We start from the raw sequence: 20778 nt of genomic DNA, 5'->3' as shown, positions 1-20778 counted from the left end.
ATGAGGTCTCCCCTCATTCTTCTAAACTCCAAGAAATACAGTCCAAGAGCGGACAAACGTTCCTCATATGTTAACCCTCTCATTCCCGGAATCATTCTAGTGAATCTTCTCTGTACCCTCTCCAATGTCAGCACATACTTTCTTAAACAAGGAGACCAAAACTGCCCACAGTACTCCAAGTGAGGTCTCACCAGCGCCTCAACATCACATCCCTGCTCCTATACTCTATTCCTCTAGAAATGAATGCCAACATTGCATTCGCCTTCTTCACTACTGACTCAACCTGGAGGTTAACTTTAAGGGAATCCTGTACGAGGACTCCCAAGTCCCGTTGCATCTCAGGACTTTGAATTCTTTCCCCATTTAAATAATAGTCTGCCCGTTTATTTTTTCTGCCAAAGTGCATAACCATACACTTTCCAACATTGTACTTCATTTGCCACTTCTGTGCCCATTCTTCCAATCTATCCAAGTCTCTCTGCAGACTCTCCATTTCCTCAGCACTACCGGCCCCTCCACCTATCTTCGTATCGTCAGCGAACTTAGCCACAAAGCCATCTATTCCATAATCCAAATCGTTGATGTACAATGTAAAAAGAAGCGGCCCCAACACTGATCCCTGGGGAACACAACTGGTAACCGGCAGCCAACCAGAATAGGATCCCTTTATTCCCACTCTGTTTCCTGCCAATCAGCCAACGCTGTATCCACATATGTAACTTTCCTGTAATTCCATGGGCTCTTATCTTGTTAAGTAGCCTCATGTGTGGCACCTTGTCAAAGGCCTTCTGAAAATCCAAATATACAACATCCACTTCATCTCCCTTGTCTAGCCTACTGGTAATTTCCTCAAAAAGTTGTAATAGGTTTGTCAGGCAGGATTTTCCTTTAAGGAATCCATGCTGAGTTCTGCCTATCTTGTCATATGCCTCCAGGTACTCTGTAACCTCATCCTTGACAATCGACTCCAACAACTTCCCAACCACCGACGTCAAGCTAACAGGTCTATAATTTCCTTTTTGTTTCCTTGCCCCCTTCTTAAATAGCGGAGTGACATTTGCAATCTTCCAGTCTTCTGGAACCATGCCAGAATCTATCGACTTTTGAAAGATCATCATTAATGCCTCCGCAATCTCCACAGCTACTTCCTCCAGAACACGAGGGTGCATTCCATCTGGTCCAGGAGATTTATCGACCTTTAGCCTATTCAGCTTCCTGAGTACTTTCTCTGTTGTAATTGTGACTGCGCACACTTCTCTTCCCTGCCACCCTTGAGTGTCCGGTATCCTGCTGTCTTCCTCAGTGAAGACTGATGCAAAACACTTGTTCAGTTCCTCTGCCATCTCCTCATCTCCCATTACAATTTCTCCAGTATCATTTTCTATCGGTCCGATATCTACTCTCACCTGTCTTTTACTCTTTATATACTTGAAAAAGCTTTTAGTATCCTCTTTGATATTATTTGCTAGTTTCCTTTCATAGTTAATCTTTTCTCTCTTAATGACCTTCTTGGTTTCCTTTTGTAAGGTTTCAAAAACTTTCCAATCCTCTGTCTTCCCACTAATTTTTGCTTCCTTGTATGCCCTCTCCTTTGCTTTAACTTTAGCTTTGACTTCTCTTGTCAACCACGGTTGCATCCTTTTTCCACTCGAAAATTTCTTCTTTTTTGGAATATACCTGTCTTGCACCTTCCTCACTCCTCGCATAAACTCCAGCCACTGCTGCTCTACCGTCTTTCCCGCCAGTGTCCCTTTCCAGTCAACTTTGGCCAGTTCCTCTCTCATGCCACTGTAATTTCCTTTACTCCACTGAAACACCGACACATCAGATTTCGGCTTCTCTTTTTCTAATTTCACAGTGAACTCAATCATGTTATGATCACTGCCTCCTAAGGGTTCCTTCACCTCAATCTCTCCAATCACCTCCGGTTCATTACACAATACCCAATCCAGTACAGCTGATCCCCTAGTGGGCTCAACAACAAGCTGTTCTAAAAAGCCATCTCGCAGACATTCTACAAATTCTCTCTCTTGAGATCCAGTGCCGACCTGATTTTTCCAATCTACTCGCATGTTAAAATCCCCCACAATTATCATAACACTGCCCTTCTGACAAGCCTTTTCTATTTCCAGTTGTAATTTGTAGTCCACATCCCCGCAGCTGTTTGGAGGCCTATAAATAACTGCCATCAGGGTCCTTTTACCCCTGCTATTCCTTAGCTCAACCCATAAAGATTCTGCACCTTCCGATCCTATATCACCTCTTTCTAATGATTTAATATCATTTCTTACCAATAAAGCCACGCCTCCCCCTCTGCCTACCTTCCTATCCTTCCGATACACCGTGTATCCGTGTATCCTTAGCCAGCAGTAGCTATGGTTGGTTGGCAACTATCTGTCTCAAAGGACAATGGGTGATGATGATCCTCATTACAAGCCTGGGCAGAAGTTATGGAAATCCTGAGATGCCCACTCGTCAAGATCCCCCTCTCGGCCTCACCAGTGTATTCAAAAGGAAAGCTTATGAAGCAATGCGTTTGGCACCAGGTTGGTTGCAGGAACTGCAGAAAGGATGTTGAATGATGTCCAACCGTCTTAGGGGCTCCACTCCGGATTTGCTATCTGGGTTTATTCCCATAGCCTTTGTCTCTCCCGAGGCTGCCCACAAGACAGTGGAGCTACTTACCATAGCTGGGGGTCTGGTTCAGGAGCATCAGGGCATGTCCACACACTAGTGGGCTTGCGTGCTGCGTGTACAGGGGCCAGACCCCTCCCCATGAAAGAAGTTCAGTTTCCGTGTGTCACCAGCGAGGAGGCACTGCATGAGGCTTGCTGTTGGAGAGGCTATGTACTGACAGGGAGACAATTACACATTCAGCTCTCCTTTTCACAAGACTGCTAGCCAGCGACGGAAGCTGAAAGCGAGAATGATAAGCACTACCCACTACATTACCAACTAGACGCATCACAACCATTTTGACACAGCAGCAGCCATATCATGTTAATAAATACATTAAAATATATCTTGAGAACAATATGATTCTGAGCACAATATACATTTAGCTATGTGTTTGACTAGGATTAAATTTGATGTTTGCAAACAGATACCATATTGTAATAGATATTGTTATGTAGAACTAAAGGGATATGGTTATATCTTTTTATAATTAGCATATATATATGTAATCTATAGAAAGCCCAAATATTCACTTGAAACAACAAGTCTGATTGACAGAATAACTTATTATTTCTGACAGCAAAATAGACTTCATTATCAATGACTCACACCTTGTCCACACGGAGGGGAGTCTAAGACAGGAAATGTGCACTTTGACAGCGCAACATTTACTGATAACTAAGGAGATTACTGCAGAGTATATTTCCTTTCTCAGAGAAATTAAATTATTTATTATTTTCATGAAACAAAATATACAATACATACACTCAGAAAACAAATAGAAAGCTACAGCTTATCTAACTACTACGATGGAGATATCAGGGCCCATGCATAACAGCTAATGGCATTTATGAGCAAACAATGACTATATTTTTAGATTCTTTGTGATCTCCCATTTCAGCTTGGGCCTTAAGCATTTAATGATAAATAAGTGGTTCTTTGACTATGATGAAGTAGCAGATCATGGAAGGGGATGCAAACTTTCATATGTCTGCCTGCTAAGATGCGTCTGCTGATTTTTTGACTAATATAACTGAATCAATACCAGTTTAAAAGAAATAAGTACAATTTTGAATGATTATAAACCTTTTCCTCAAGTGAGAGGAAAATAAAATTTTTAACTGCCTTCAATAAATTTGGTGCTTTATTAATATACAATAAGATAATAACAGAAAAGCTCTGAAGAAAGAAATGTAAGACTATTCTCACACCGTACCACAACTTTCCATAATGTAGGATACTGCAAGTTTCTGCCAATCACTCATTCTTGGAAGATGGTACTGGGTGGTGTCAGAGTGCCTCTTGACAGATTAATGAGCAGGTTTTCGTCTCTATTGCACTTTTGACATTGCAATGTTCCTTACAATAAACTAAAGTTAAATTATGCATGATCTGAGTCTGCAAGATTTTCATGAAATTGGCCTTAATATTTCTCCAACAATTAAAACTATTAGCTTAAATTACACTTCTGATAATGTTACTGCAAAAGTATTATGAATTAATCTATGAACTAATGAAATATATTAGGCAAAGTTTGATACCAAAACATGAAAGTATTCCTGCCACTGAATTGAATACACTGTATGTAAAATCAAGGTTATTAATTGTTTTGAAGTCTATTGAGTAGAAATAAAATTTCATAAAATACATCCAATTGACAAAAATTTCAACCAGTGATAATATTCTAAAGATAGCTTTTATGAATGAGTTAATATAATTCATGATCATCATTTCTCAACAAATAGAATTCTGCTCTTTGGAGGTAATTCTATTTCTCTAAATTGTGAATTAATAGGAGTGGATATCACATTAATTGGAAAATATGTAACATTAACAGAAGTAGATATCAATCTACTACTCCTACTATTCCTACTACTGTGTTTAGCTTGAGTCCCACATCTCATTGTGTTGCTGACAGCAAGCTCACACCCTTACTAGGCATCCTCTTGCCTGTATGTTGATGGCTTTGAACAGTGGCAATATCTGTTTCCTGGAACCTAATCCAGATAGCAGACAAGTTAGTGCAATAGGGTTGGTTGAAGCAACTGATTGGAGGGAAGGAAGAGCTCACAAATGGAATGGCCAATGTTAGTCATGTAATCAACAAAGAGCAAGCCTTGTTCCATAAAGATAACTATTTGCTATGGTTTTGGGATCTCTTCATTCAAAGTTATCTTCTAATCTATACTGTAGCCCAATTTATGTTGAACAAACACTTTCCTTTGCCTGCAGATAAATAAAGTTTAGCTTAATTTCCAGTGAACTATGTATAGAAGTCCTGACTAAATAAGGAAATGGCAAAAAGGATTTTAATACCTTCTTGGCCCTGTTGCGATGGGGAAATTGAAGTTACCGAGTCAAAATAAATCTTTTGATTCGGATTGCCAGTAAATTGTATAGAATAGTGAAATTGAAGGAAGTGTAGATTTGGGACTTGGATAAGAATTTTAGCGGGGACAAATCTGACATTAGAAGGTATCTCATTACTGGCCATGTTAAAGGAATGTAGATCTACCTGTTGGGGTGGGTGGGGTTTGTGGATCTGGGCTGTGATGAAGAAATTTTCCCTGTTGTTTTAGTGTTATCCTTGGTCGTGGAATCACCAGGAGTAATTTCTCCATAGTAGCGATCATCTTCGTCCAGCAACTTTACTTGGCTATAAAGAAAATAATGAGCATATTAACTGTAATTATAACACCTTATTTAATTTGCTTCATTCATCACATTGGATTTCATTGCTTCCCCATGGCAGAGCTAATGCACACACTTGAATAAGTGGAGCAAACAATTAGAAGTTGGATTGTAAAATAATCTGTTTAGAATTTTAACCAGGGTTAATCACACAATATGGAATGAGCAAATGGGGATCAAATTCAATTTGACAATGATGCAAAATGTGTGTCAGTTGTTTGTTATCTGTTCTGACAGACTGAAAACCATGGAATGGAAATAAGAGAATGGTTCATATAGCATGGCAAATGTACAGTAGTTATGCATATTTTGTTTCCTGGAGCAGAATGGAGTGGTTGAGATCCACCGCCATAATGCAAACAGCAATTTACCATCCTCACTCAAGTAAACACCAGATAATTAATGATTGGAATGGAAAACACTGCATGCTAATACCATAAATTTTCTTCTGTGTTGCATAGAGGCAAGGTGCATCATTGGGTAAAATGAGAGGAAATTTAATACAGCACCCTTGCATCATTGCCTGTTTGGAGGGTATATATGCTGATGGTGGTGAGCTAGAAAATGTTATCAACTTGAATAATCATGAAAAAATTAAAGTAAAATAAATATTTCATCCTACAAGCACTCATTTTCAATGAAATAGTGTTAAGCGGAATACATTTACATTTAAAACACTTTGTATTCAACAATTACCAGACACATATGATTCCTTTATTGATTTTGTGTTTCTATAACTGCCGAACATATTGTTGATTGTTCATTAAATGTTACAGTTCTGATGTTCTTTTGAAGAATAATGATAATTCTAAAACAGATAATTAGGAATCCATTAATTAAAAAGTAAGCTTATATTTTGCTTCTTTTGTCTCATTTTTCTCCATTTCATACCTTGAGAGTTTTGACTTGTTTTGACTGACCTCAGATGTTTCTTCTGTTTGGCTCTTCCTCCAGTGTCAGTCAGAATGACAATGGGAGATGTCATAGACCATAAGACATTGGAGCAGAATTAGGCTATTTGACCCATCAGGTTTGCTCCACCATTCCATCACGGCTGATATATTATCCCTCTTAACCGCATTCCCTTGTCTTCTTCCAGTGACCCTTACTAATCAAGAACCTATCAACCTGCACTTTAAATATACCCAGTGACTTGGAATTCACAGCCGATTATGGCAATAGCTTCCACCGATTCACCACCCTCTGGCTAAAGAAATTCCTCCTTATCTCTGTTCTAAAGGGATGTCCTTCTATTCTGCTGCTGTGCCCTCTGGTCCTAGAATCAGAAAGGAGTAAATATGGAACTGCAAACTGACATTGATGTACTTCATTTCTTTTTGATGTCTGTGACTCCTTTTCTTGGGTTATTTCCCTGAATCTACTCTAAAGGCCTCCATGTTAACTAAACGTGCAAGATTTATTCTATTGCCCATGATGCCTTGGGGCATGGTTAACACACCTCTCCTAATATGGACAATTTATTTGCCAATAGTTTCGCAGCTTCACTGCAAATAGCAAATATTACATTTCACTTTATTCACAGAGGGGCTCAAATTGAACAAACAGAATCAATCTTATTCTCTTACTTTGGCAGAGGAATTGTCACTGGACTATTTTAATATTGGAAACTATTGCAAATTTCAAAATAGTACATGAATATGTTTAATTGATGAAAACCTTATATTTATTCTGAATGGAATTTAGAATCTATATTTAGATTTTAGAAAAAAAATGTGAAGTAGTTAGGAAACATCGTGTTCCATGAGCTCACTGAACTCATTAAATAGAACCACAATTTCTAAAAATACAACTCCGATTAACTGTGTCAGCTCCCCCATGCTGATATCTGGCCTTTGCGAGCCTTTGTTAGCTGTGTGGGAGAAATGTGCTGGTGTTCATCTGCTGTGTGTTCCTGATGGAAGCTTGCTTGCTTTTATGCCTCTTTGTATGAACTCACGCATAGGGAGAATGGCAGGAATGTGACATGAACCCTGGGCCACTGAACAATTAGCAGTGCATTCCTATTATTTGTGTAAATTCGAGAGGAAATGGCACAGCATGTAGCAAAGGGAAAAAAAACTGATGATGACATTTGATAAAAGTTGCAAAATAGAAACATCTCTATTGTAAATGTAAACAACATAGAACACTCATTGGTATGGGCATTCAAGAGCGTCACTTAACTGTGAGAGTGAGAACTTTATCAGCAATTTCCATGGAAATTAACATAAACAATTCCTTTCTTCTGGAGTTCAGTTTTGAGCTTAGCTTGCAGGTAAAAAAAATGGCTTTTGAGTTAAAAAATAATTTATTATTGCATCTTGTTGTGGGTATCCAGATTCTGTGCTCCTGTCTCACGTCCTGTGCTAACCTTTGGACTTATTTCCCCCACTCCGACTGATGTACTGTTACTCCACTCTGCCCTCATGGTGCCTTGGGCCTTGTGTGCACTAGGATCTGGTCTGCCACACATTGCACATTTAACATATACCTCACAGTGAAGACCAATATAGAAACTAACGTATTTACATTGTACATTTAACATATACCGCACAGTGAGGACTAATATATAAACTAATGTATTTACAGTTTCACCGTCTATGGCTAAAGGAGTCATTGTCCCACAGATATCAGGATTTGAACTAAGGCTGCAGTTAATGTACAGTAATCTGGAGCAAAAGTAAAATTCTTATTTGTTTTTTTTTGCTTTGAGTTAATTTAGACTGGAAAAAAGTGAGCAGTTACCTGTCTCTCCGGGGTCTTCTCTTTCCATCCTGCACTGACCTCTGTTAAAAAAAGAAACATTAAAAAATCACTTGTAAACAACAGGAATTCTGCAGATGCTGGAAATTCAAGCAACATACATCAAAGTTGCTGGTGAACACAGCAGGCCAAGCAGCATCTATAGGAAGAGGCGCAGTCGACGTTTCAGGCCGAGACTTGTACAGTGTTGCATCTCTACTGATATATAGAAGGATAGAAATGGCTTTAGATCTGCTTATTACTCATTGCCTCAGTTAAGTGGAATGAGAAATAAGCTACAGGGAGTCTCATGAGCCGACGCAGAACTTTCCCAGTTGTGAAGAGGGGTTTTGTTGACTATCTCCACCATTTTCTATTTTTGTTTCACAATTCCAGATCTTGCAATAGCTGCTTCAGTTTTAGAACCCTTACCCTTCTATTTTTTCCTGCTACTAAGGGTTATCAGGTAGTGATGAGGGTGGGCCACTGGGAGTCACTGTTGGTGGGGTGGTGCCAGCACGTTCACGGAGTCGTCCTCCACAGATTTTCCTCCCTAATTTTCACCTGTTGATCAATACTTCATAATGTCTAAGCAGCAGAGATCAAAAATGTGTCTTCAATGATCTAATCATGCAAACTAATATATGACAGCAGTGCTAATCAGAGTCCAATAAAGCAAATCTTTCCAGATATCAAATTCTCATAACATAGTTTCTGCCCTACACAAGCTGTGTAATTACTAGTAAAGTATTAAAGAAAAGGTCAGAGCTATTTTTTTTCGTAATTTATTTTTTTTATTGAAGTTCATCATCAAACAAACATTTCCATAAGATGTATTTCAGATACTGTATGTATATATCATATAATCATATTTGTCACAAATCTTCACATAATATTTATCTGAGGTATAATTCTCATATTTTCTGGGAATACTTTGTCAGAGCTATTTTTAAATGCTGGTTTGTTTCTACCTTGGTTTGCATCTGAGTTAGAATGAAGGTATTTGTTACTTTTACAATTCATTGTCGGAATGTTACCAAACTTGAGTGGGATCTTTCCATGCAATGCTCTAAACTCCCATCAATTTCACAGCAGCTCAGGAGGGTGATTAAAAATTGTTCATTTCTATGATGATAGGTGGAGGAGCAGGTAGTGTTGAGAAGCAGGAAGTCTGCAGAAGAACTTAGACAGATTGGGAGAATGAACAAAGAAGTGGCAGTTGAAATATAGTGTAGGGAAGAGTATGGTCATGCACTTTGGTAGAAGGAATACAAGCGAAGACTGTTCTCTAAATGGAGAGAAAATTCAAAAACCAGAGGTGCAAAAGGACTTGAGAGTCCTTAAAGGATTCCCTGAAGGATAAATTGCAGTTTGAGTTGGTGGTAAGGAAGGCAAATGCAATGCTAGCATTCATTTCAAGAGTAGTAGAATATAGGAAACAAGGGTGTAACACAGGGGCTTTATAAAGCATTGGTCAGACTGTACTTGGAGTATTGTGAACAGTTTTGGGCCACTTTTCTGAGAAGGGATGTGCTGGCTTTGGAGAGAGGGTCCTGAGGGGAGACACAAGACTAATCTGGGGAATGAAAGGGTTAATGTATGAGGACCGTTTGATGGATCTGGGTCTATATTCACTGGAGTTTAGAAGAATGAAGTGGGATCTCATTGAAACCTGCTGAATATTGAAAGGCCTATAGAGTGGATATGGAGAGGATGTTCCCTATAGTGGGAGAATGCAGGACCAGAGCGCACAGCCTCAGAACAGAGTGACATCCCTTTAGGCCAGAGATGAGGAGGAATTTCTTTAGCCAGAGGGTGATGAATCTGTGAGATTCATTGACACAGATGGCTGTGGAGCCCAACCCACTGGGTACATTGAAAGCAAAAGTTGATAGGTTCTTGATTAGTAAGGACATGAAAGGTTACAGGGAGAAGTCATGAGAATGGGGTTGAGTGGGATAATAAATCAGTAATGACAGAATGGCAGAGTGGGCTTGATAGGCTAAATGCCTAATTCTGCTCCAATGTCTTATTTTCTTGGAGTTTTGGACTAAGTGATGTACAGTAGAACTTTTTGCTGGAGTGTTGATTATAGATTGCAGTTGTAAAGCAGACTGGTCCTTAGCAGTGTACCTACAAAAATGTTAAAGATTCACTGGACGGTACAGATAGATCAAGTTTCTCTAGTAAAGGCAAGAATTGAAAAAAGCCTGCAATAGGAAGGTAGCTGTACTGAGTGACCTTTCATTTCCCAGGGTTCATCCTGAAGTCCTTTGAGGAGAAATGTTCTGATTGGCAAATCTGATTTGGTGTGCTTACTTATGAGAAAATTCCATCTAGCATCTTAAGTATCCTAGTGAATATGAACATTAGTATTGACATCAATGGTCATATTGTTGAGTTATTTATTAATTGTTCAATGCTTGCACCCACAGTTATCAATCCAGAAAGTCAATATTGAAGTTCTGATTAAGTTCTACCTTTTGAAAGTCTGAAAACTGGAGAAAAGCTAGTTAAGCTTTTGGATAATATACATAGAGAGATTTGTGAAAGTCTTGAGCATTTTAAAAGCATTTCCTCTTATATCACCCCTATTTCTAGCATCCTATATCACTATTTCTAGTCTTGGCTTGTGGTATATCATATTATATCATATCAAGCTGAGAAGTAGTGGCGCTGGGATACAAAGTTCAATTTACCAAGAGATTAAAAAAAACTTTCAAATCTTGGCTTTAACCATGCTGACAAATGCAGCTAGTGGGACGAGGCTAGTAACGCGGTGTCCATACACCTGTTTCTTCTTATCTGATGTTCCATTATGTATCCTCATGACAGGCATGTGTTGACACAAGACAAGGATTTTGGTATTGTGAGATAATAAAGGTCATTTAATGATTACTGAATAAGATGTCAGTTGTCTAAAACTGTTGTTGCTCTATTGTTACACAAAAGACAGTTAACACTACATTTCTTTAAGGTTATGAGAGGTAACCATATAAGGGATTTTGTTCCCTTTAGCACATGGTTGCTTTTGTTAAGTTTTCTTGCAATCACTTAACCCAGGCAACCTGTTCATATTCTATACCTTCACAGTATGGTCTGGATCAATTTTGACCCAGCCCAAGAATCCCCTCATAACAAGTGTATGTACCAAATTTTGAACCACAGATCTATTTAGAATGTATAAATAGCCTATCTGACATTAACAAAAAGGTGATTAATCCTTAGTTAATGTTTCAGAGATCTATAATCCATTTCAATAGATACAGGTCAAATCTGACCTGGAACGACCTCACTGTACATAAATTTGTAGCAACTGTACAAAAGTATAAAATTTTTAATTATTTTCATTTTTGCACATTTTGGGTCACTTTAGGAAAAGTCATCAAATTTTGGCTTTAAAAAATGGCATTTAGAATGTTTTTACTGTTGTCAAATGTCAAAACAGGTCAAATTTGACCTGTCAGTATGTAAAGGTTAAATCAAAAATATCTAAATATACACTTTGCTTTAAGCCAAAGTGACTTTAAATCCTTCGAGCATATATTTTGTATTCAATGAACATTACACTGTCCTTAGGCTAATATTAAATCTTGGTTCTTGCAAATAGCTTAGATAGTCAGTATGGGGTTTGTACATACACTTAGGTGGTAAATGGATCTTTTCATCGTAAAAATGTATTATTTTGTAGCATATTCTCTGGACACTCGATTAGTTGACAATGATAAGTAGGGTAATGAAGGACTTGGGCATAAGCCTCAACCCCTTTCATTTCCCACAAATTTAGCATCATTCCCTGGTCTATACCTGAGAGGCAACTTCTGTGCATAAGATAATGGCTGTGCAAGGCTGAGACATGCAGAAGAATGTTTGTTTTCTAAATATCCTGCAGAAATTAACTTCAGGACTTTATAAATGGAGTTTCTACCCATAGTTGATCTGAATGACATGCCTAAGACCATCCAAGTAGGCAACCTGCTTTTTAAAGCCAAAGCCAAGAAGAAAAAGTAGGCAGGTTGGCTGAGAAAAGAGCAAATGAGGGCATGGTTGGGTTGTAGGATTTCAGGATTAGGTGGGAGATGGTCATCATAAAGGGGAGAACGGGTTTGCATGGGGCTGTTCGCTAAGTAGGAATGCTCGCTGGGTGGTTGATGGAATCATAAGGATTCATTCTGCCCACTGTATCCAGGCCAACGAAAACGGAGCTTTCCAACTTCCACTTCCCAACACATGATTCATTGCCCAGTAGGTCAAATTCATATCCAGGGACTATGGATTTACGTTTCAGGCCGTAAGTTTCAAGACTTTAAACACACTCTGAGCAAGAAAAAATTCTTCCTTCAAACCACCTTCATATAATTTACAAATACACTCAAATCCATGGTTTAGTTCCAGCTGAGGGGATAAGTTTATTTCGAGGGTGGTTCCAACATCGGCTGGGATACTTGTGGAGTCAACAGTAAGATTTGAGTTTGAAGATACAGGGGTGTTTAAATTACAAGGATGTTCTGCTGGATAGAGATTGTCTTCTGGGTGGTTTGATGGCCCGAAAGAAATGCTGCTTTTCCTCATAGCCCAAAGGAAGTTCAGTAAAAACATATTTTTTCATCAAGAATATAGCTTAATTTAAAATATTGCAAATATATAATACATATCATCTTTCAGAGTGGAAAACTCAGTATTCTATCACCTGATTGTATTGTGACTATGATGGCTTGCGACTTCAATGGAAACCCTAACTAGATCTGAACACATAGTTCAGCAGGTCATTGACTTACATGAATGATGTTGTAGTACGTGCTGTCTTCAGGTGTATTTACAGTCTTTGGTGGCTGAGTCCTCCGAGGTGTTCTTTGCTGTTTCTGATCGCTTACTTTATTGGGACCTAAAGAAATGGGAAAAAAAAAGTTAACTTTCTAACAAAATTTTCTTGAACAAATATATTTTTGAAGTGATGCAAACATTATTTCCCTAATAAGCTTAAAACATGTTATTGTACAAGTTCCTCACAAAGAAGCTGGCATTGAGGATCACATTTTGAATTTCATACCTCTCCAGATCAGTCGAGTACCTTGTTAGAAATTGGACCCGAACCTGAGCTATTTGGCCCTATTCCCCTTTGAGCCTCATCCTCCACCTTGCCCTTTCAGGCACTTTGTTCTATATCTAAACTTTAGCTCTGGGTTGGCTTAATGCTCTATTATTGTTTGAGTCTAGAAACATAGAAACATAGAAAATAGGTGCAGGAGTTGGCCATTCGGCCCTTCGAGCCTGCACCGCCATTCAGTACTATCATGGCTGATCATCCAACTCAGAACCCTGTACCAGCCTTCCCTCCATACCCCCTGATCCCTTTAGCCACAAGGGTCATATCTAACTCCCTCTTAAATATAGCCAATGAACTGGCCTCAACTGTTTCCTGTGGCAGAGAATTCCACAGATTCACCACTCTCTGTGTGAAGAAGTTTTTCCTAATCTCAGTCCTAAAAGGCTTCCCCTCTATCCTCAAACTGTGACCCCTCGTTCTGGACTTCCCCAACATCGGGAACAATCTTCCTGCATCTAGCCTGTCCAATCCCTTTAGGATTTTATACGTTTCAATAAGATCCCCCCTCAATCTTCTAAATTCCAACGAGTATAAGCCTAAAAATATAACAAAAGTACCGTACATACTGGAAATAAAATATTTTTTGAGTGAGCTTGATAAACAAGAATTGTTTGTGAACAAGTTATTAACTTAAAATACTCTATTTCTGGTTTTGATTTCCGTTGTTATATATTGGCCATGTTAAATATGCCCTTTGCTAATTGATGTAAAGAGAAAATTAACTTTTATGTCACACGTACTGTGCGTTGAAACAGAGTGAAATGCATCATTTGCATTAATTGTGCTGAGCAGGCCGCAGGTGCTGACAAACTTCCGGAGCCAACACAACATTCCCACAACTCACTAATCCTAACAGTATGTCTTTGCAACATAGGAGGAAACCTGTGTGGTCATGTGAGAATGAACAAATTCCTTACAGGCAGTGCAGGAATTGAACCCCAATGAGTGATTGCCTGTGCTGTAACAGCATAATGCAAACTGCTATGCCACTGTGTCACACAAAAGAAAGCTACTAAAGTTGTTATTTATAGTCATGTGTGGTGCAACTCATCAGTCTTGTGATGTGTTATGAATAAATAAAGTAATTCACTATGAAATATTCAGTAAATATTATGAATAGGTTAAGTAATTTACTATAAGATATTCACCTACTGCTGTAGGTCTTTCTCAATACCACCTTGTGACCATGTGCCAAGAGATACATGGATAATCCTGCAATATTTGGCTGTTCTATTACCATTATTTTCACTACAATGCCTATATCCAGTTCTTCTGTGCCTTCCACCTACATTAGGAGCAACTTACAGCTAGTAAATCTATGGCATAAGACCATAAGCCACAGGAGCAGCGTTACACCATATGGCCCCTCCTCATAGCCTAATACTCCTGCCTTCTCCCCATATCCCTTCATGCCCTGAGCAATCAAGAATCTATCAACCTCTGCCTTAAATACACAAAAGGATTTGGCCTTCACAGCTGTCTGTGGCAAAGAATTCCACAGATTCACCACTCTCTGGCTAAAGAAATTCTTCCTCAATGTCGTTCTGAAAGGATGCCCCTACATTCTGAGGCTGTGTCCTCTGGTCTTAGGCTCTCACACCAGTGGAAACATCCTCTCCACATCCACTCTACTTTTCACCATTTAATAGGATTTAATGAGTCCACTCCTCATTCTTCTGAATCCTAGTGAGTACAGGCCCAGAGCCATCAAACACTTTTCATGTGGCAAGCTGTTCAATCCTGGAGTCATTTTTTCTGAACATCCTATGAACCCTCTCCAGTTTCAGCAAATTCTTTTTAAGATAAGGAGCCCAGAACTGTTCACAATATTCCAAATGATGCCTCTCCAGTGCTTCATAAATTCTTAACATTACATCCTTGCTTAAATATTCTAGTTCTCTTGAAATGCATGCTAACATTGCATTTGCCTTCCTCACCACAGACTCAACCTGAAAATTAACCTTTAGGGAAACCTGCACAGGGACTCCCAAATCCCTTTCCACTTCAATTTTTGTCTTTTCTTTCCATTTAGAAAATAGTCAGCTCCTTCATTTCCTCTACCAAAGTGCATGACCATACACGTCCCAACACTGCCATTTCTTTGCCAATTCTCTTAGTCTATCTAGGTCCTTCTGTAGCCTCTCTACTTCATCAAAACTACCTGCTCCTCCACCCATCTTCATAATGTCTGCAAACTTTACAACAAAGCCATCAATTCTATTATCCAAATCATTGACATATAAGGTAAAAAGAATTGGTCCCAACACTGACCCATGTGGAATGTCACGAGTCACCACCAGCCAACCTGAAAAGGCTTCCTTTATTCCCACTCTTTGCCTCCTGCTAATCAGCCATTGCTTCATCCATACTATAATCTTCCCTGTAATACCATGAGCCTATAGATTGTTAGGCAGCCTCATATATGGCACCTTGTCAAAGGCCTTCTGAAAATCCAAGTACACAACATCAATTGATTCTTTTTCATCTATCCTGCTTGTTATTTCTTCAAAGAATTCCAGCATATTTTTCAGGCAAGATTTTCCTATGCTGACTACGGCCGATTTTCAATTTTTTCACAAAACCACATCCTTAACAATCGACTCCAACATCTTCTCAGTCACTGATGTCAGACTAACTGGCCTTTCTTCTACTTCTCTCCCTTCTTGAAGAGTGAGTGACATATGCAATTTTCCAGTCCTTCAGAACCATTCCAGAATCGAGTGATTCTTGAGAGATCATTACTAATGTCTCCATAATCTCTTCAGCCACCTCTTTCTGAACCTTGGAGTGTACACCATCTGGTCCAGGTGACTTATCTACTTTCAGACTTTTCTGTTTCCCAAGAACCTGCTCCCTAGTAATGGTAACTTCACACACGTCATGACATCTGATACCTGGCACTTCCACCATTCTACTAGTGTCTTCCAGTGAAGACTGCAGCAAAATACTTATTCAGTTCATCTGTGATTTCCTTGTCCCCCATTGCTACCTCTCCAGCATTGTTTTCCTGTGGTCTGATATCCACTCTTGCCTCTCTTTTACATTTTATGTATCTGAAGAAACTTTTGGTATCCTCTTTAACATTACTGACTAGCTTACTTTTGTATTCCATCTTTACCTTCTTGATAACTTTTTAGTTGCCTTTTTTCGCATTTAAAAGCTTCCCAATCCTCATGGAAATGAATTTAGGAATTTCCTTTTGTCAGTCCTTGAATAATTTTCTTCACAATCCCAATCAATTTTGCACTAATTTTTGCTCTATTATATGTCCTCTCTTTGACTATTTTGTTGGCTTTGACTTTTCTCGTTAGCCCTGGTTGTGTCATCTTGCCTCAAGAATACTTCTTCCACTTTGGGATGTATATAACCTGTGCCTTCCTAATTGTTTCCAGAAATTCCAGCTACTGTTGCTCTGCTATCACGCTGGCCAGTGTTCTTTTCTAATCAATTCTGTCCAACTCCTCTCTCCTGCATGAGGCATGAGGGATGAAACTGGAGCACCCATATAGACACAGGAAAATGTTGCAAATTCCACACATAAAACACATAAGGTTGGTTTTGAAAGCGGGTCTCTGTCATATGTTTCACTGAAAGAGTCAACCATAGCTTAATATTGGCTTCTGAATATAAATGTAGATTTGAATCATCTGCACATTGACAACAAAGATTGGAGTCATGTCAGTTATGGCTTTTAGTGCACAGTTTTCTGAAGAAAGTGGTTTTAAAGATTCAGATCACAAAAACATTCCATTGGAAGTTGTGATTGCTGTTCTCCAGTATCCTTTTGAGTCCTGGGTAACCTACAGCAAGTAGCACAAAGCAGTGGGCAGATACCCTCCTTAAAATTTTCCAAAACAACTGGTAAAATAAATAAACTATGATCAGAATTCTGTCCCAGGCCAAGATCCCCAATGTTGATGCTCTAAATACATCCAATCAGGCAATGTTGTCATGGAGTCAATAACGTACTTCTAAAACTGTCACTCTATTTAATGAGACCACAAGGCATAGGAGCAGAATTAGGCCAACTGGCCCATCAAATCTGTTTTGCCACTCGATCATGGCTGATTGATTCCAAAATCTCTCACAGGAAGAAGTTACCAGGAGAGCAGATCAAATGATTCAAGGATAGCAAAAAACTCAAAGTCTCCTTGAAAAGAATGGAACGTCTGCACTGACGTCTGGGAACCTGTAAACAGTCAAGATGACTGACGACCTCAATCCCGTGTATCGGGAGCACACAGAAGCACAGTGTAAAGGGTAAAAGGAGTGTACCATCTCCCAAACTACCCACCTATTTAAAGCACTTACTGCCCCACTTGTGGCAAAATTATTAGCTTTATAAGTTAATACCAAAGCTCAGCGGACTGGAAGGGAAACAAGTTATCCTCAATCCTGAGAAAGTGGATAGCTATCCTCAGAGTATACATCTCAACTACACCATTCTTGGGTTTGTCATTGATCATTCAGTAAGCATATCTCCCAGTTACTCTTCAAATGTATGGCATTTTAAAACATTTTCTTATATCATTTTATTGCCATTATTTTTCCCACTTACTGATTTTATCTCATTCCATCTAAAAATCCTCGTGTTTTATTAAAATTACTGATTTGCCTCTGCTCCCTCCCTATTTACTAACTCATTGTCTGCATTACATTTATTCGCCGTGTTTAATATCATTGCTTTCTTTAATAATTAGATTCATAACAGACACAATGATGCTTTGACAGATGATGGTAATTTAGGCTTACATTGGTGTTAAATTATTACATTCCTTTATCAAGTTCTGTGTCTGCAATTCTGGACTCAGAAGGGATGAAGGAGAATGCAATAATACACTAATCCAATTAAGCAAGTTTTCTGTTGGGGAAAACATATTGCCTTTCCATGTTATTTCTAATTGAGTGAAACAGTTAAAATACAATTAGAATGAACTCAATGATTTAATATTAATACATTATGTAGAGATTGGAAACTATACAAAAGTATTTGTTTTTATCAGACTCTACAGTTCCCACAAGGAATTGTAACTTCCAGAGCTTTCCTTTCATGAAATCCCAGTTTGTGAAAGGAAGAAAATTATTCAAGGACTGACTAAAGGAAAATCCTAAATTCAGCTTCCATTTCCATACACTACGGAAAAATGGTGGCTGTAAGGGACAATATATCACCTTGGGTGACAGTAACGAGCTAAATACAAATAGTCAAGTCTCAGGAAGCAACAAAATACATACATGAAGCATGTAGTTAAATGCAGGGTGGTGGTAAATGCTTTTTTTCAAAATGGAGGCCGATGGCTAGTGGTGTGCTGCAAGGGGTTTGTGCTGGGACCTTTGTTATTTGTTATTTATATAAATGATTTTGGATGTGAATGCACAGAGCTTGATCAGTAAGTTTGTCGATGACACAAAGTTAGAAAGATCTGTTAGCAATAAAGAATGTTATCATTGAAAACAGAGTCATGCATAGATAGTGTAGTGAACAATGTGTTTAGTGTATGCCTTCAGTCAGGCACTGAGAAGAGGAGTTGGGACATTCTGTTGCAGTGGTATAAGCGTCTGGTGAATACTTGGAGTACTATGTACAGTTTTGATCACCCTGTAATAGGAAAGGCAAGGCTAAACTGGAAAGAATACAGAAAAGAGTGACAAGGATGTTGTCGGGACTACAGGGCCTTTCAGTGAACTATGCACTTATACTCCTAGGTGCCTCTGTTCTATTATACCCCCAGTACTCCAACATTCATAGTACAAGATCTGCAACCGAGAGAGAATCAAGAATCAGGATTTTTTTTAATGTCATTCCCAGTACACAAGTGTAAAGGAGAATAAAATAATTGTTACTCTGAATCCCATGCAACACAAAAAGAAACACAATAAGATAAAAAACATAATAAAAAACACAATAAACATAAATACATAAGCTGCTCATATACATAGACTGAGTGTATGTTCATAAAATGATGCTAGGCATAGGTCTGTACCTAACATAGCTAAAAGGAAATTACAAAGTAGCAGTGGTGGGGGTTGTGGAGGGATGGGTTAGTGGGTGGAGGTGTTGATCAATCTAACTTCTTGGGGAAAGTAACTGATTTTGAGTCTGGTGGTCCTGGCTCAGATGCTACATAGCCTCCTCCCTGCTGGGCCCTATTCTGTTAGGAGTTTGAGGAGAATTGGTATGTCACCAAAAACTCGTGTAAATTTCTATAGCTGTACGATGGGGAACTTTAACGGGTTGTGTCACCATCTGGTACTGAGGGGCCACTGCACAGGATCAGAAAAAGCTGTAGAAGGCTGTAAACTCAGCCAGCTCCATCGTGGGCTCTAAGATCCCTAGCATCGAGTACACCTTTGAAAGGTGATGCCTCAAAAAGGAGCCATCTGTCATTAAGGACCCCCATCACCCAGGACATGCCCTCTTCTCATTGCCACAATCAAGGAGGAGGTACAGGAGACTAAAGACACACACTCAATGATTCAAGAACAGCTTCTTCCCCTCTGCCATCAGATTTCTGAATGCACAATGAATCCATAAACACTGCCTCACTATTCTTTCCTCTTGTTTAGCACTACTTATTTAATTTAATTTTTTTCATAAACAGCGCAGTCCAGTTAATTGGCACACATTAGACCAGCATGTTTTGGTCCAATTAAGTGGCTGTCCAATATACATGGAACATAAAAATCTACAGCGCATTACAGGCCCTTCATCCCACAATGTTGTGCTGACCGTGCAACCTACTCAAATGTAGTGGCAGTTTCATGGAAATAGTTAAAAAGGTATAAAAGAAACAAACTACCATTTAACTAACTAATTATGTTTTAAAATGAAATACCGAACAAATTAGAACACTACCAATACTACTGACGGTTGCCTGTTGTATCCAACGATGACAGGAAATCTGTGCAGGTGAGTTTTTGAAGTGGAAAAGCTGCTGTACTGAGGCAGTTCCACATCCCTCAAACTCGGAAATTCGGGTTCAGTGGTACGAGGAGATGTCACAACTGGGATCTTCCCTGGCTGCAGTGGATGACCATGTCTTCTTCCATGCATCTCCATGTAATGTTGCAGAATCACCTTTCTGGTCATTGGATCTCTCTGTAGCTGGAACTGATTTTGCATGTGAGGGCAGGCATGTCCTTATCTCACCAGGATATGAGACACAACGGCTGCTCTCACCTGGTTTAGCCCACCTGTCGAAGTGGCGTACTGAGTTGTAGCTGCTGTCGCGTGCAAACAGCTACTTGAAGCCTCAGGTAAGAGCTGAGTGTCCAGTCAGGACCAAAAACAATATTCAAGGTGATTATCGAAACCTTCAAATTCTTTGCAGTGTCTAAGTAATTGAAGTAGTGAAATCATTTCATTTTCACTCCTGGCTGTTTTTTGGCATTTCCAAATATGAATACTTGACACCACATGAAGCAAAACAGTTCTGAATTGTCTTATTGCTAATTCTCGCCAATTATCAATGACAACAATTACTGCTTTTTGGACACAAATGACTCTATTTGAAAACTGCTCGCTCTAAGCATGGTGCAGGGTCTAACGGCCACACGACGTG

General features: G+C 39.1%; 1 protein-coding gene across 1 annotated transcript in view; it reads right to left on the bottom strand.

The window, feature by feature from the left end:
- Positions 1-20778, bottom strand: part of myo3a (myosin IIIA) — a 437289-nt gene that overhangs the window by 47318 nt on the left and 369193 nt on the right. The window contains exons 34-36 of the mRNA XM_063042509.1: positions 12888-12994; positions 8113-8153; positions 5192-5332 (exon numbers count right to left, since the gene is read on the bottom strand). Coding sequence (XP_062898579.1) covers positions 5192-5332; positions 8113-8153; positions 12888-12994 — 289 coding nt within the window. The remainder of the gene's footprint in view (positions 1-5191; positions 5333-8112; positions 8154-12887; positions 12995-20778) is intronic.

Source organism: Mobula hypostoma, chromosome 3 (assembly GCF_963921235.1).
Source record: "Mobula hypostoma chromosome 3, sMobHyp1.1, whole genome shotgun sequence".
Classification (NCBI taxonomy): domain Eukaryota; kingdom Metazoa; phylum Chordata; class Chondrichthyes; order Myliobatiformes; family Myliobatidae; genus Mobula; species Mobula hypostoma.
Note: the sequence above shows the minus strand (reverse complement) of the source record. Positions and strands in the feature narration are given on the sequence as shown.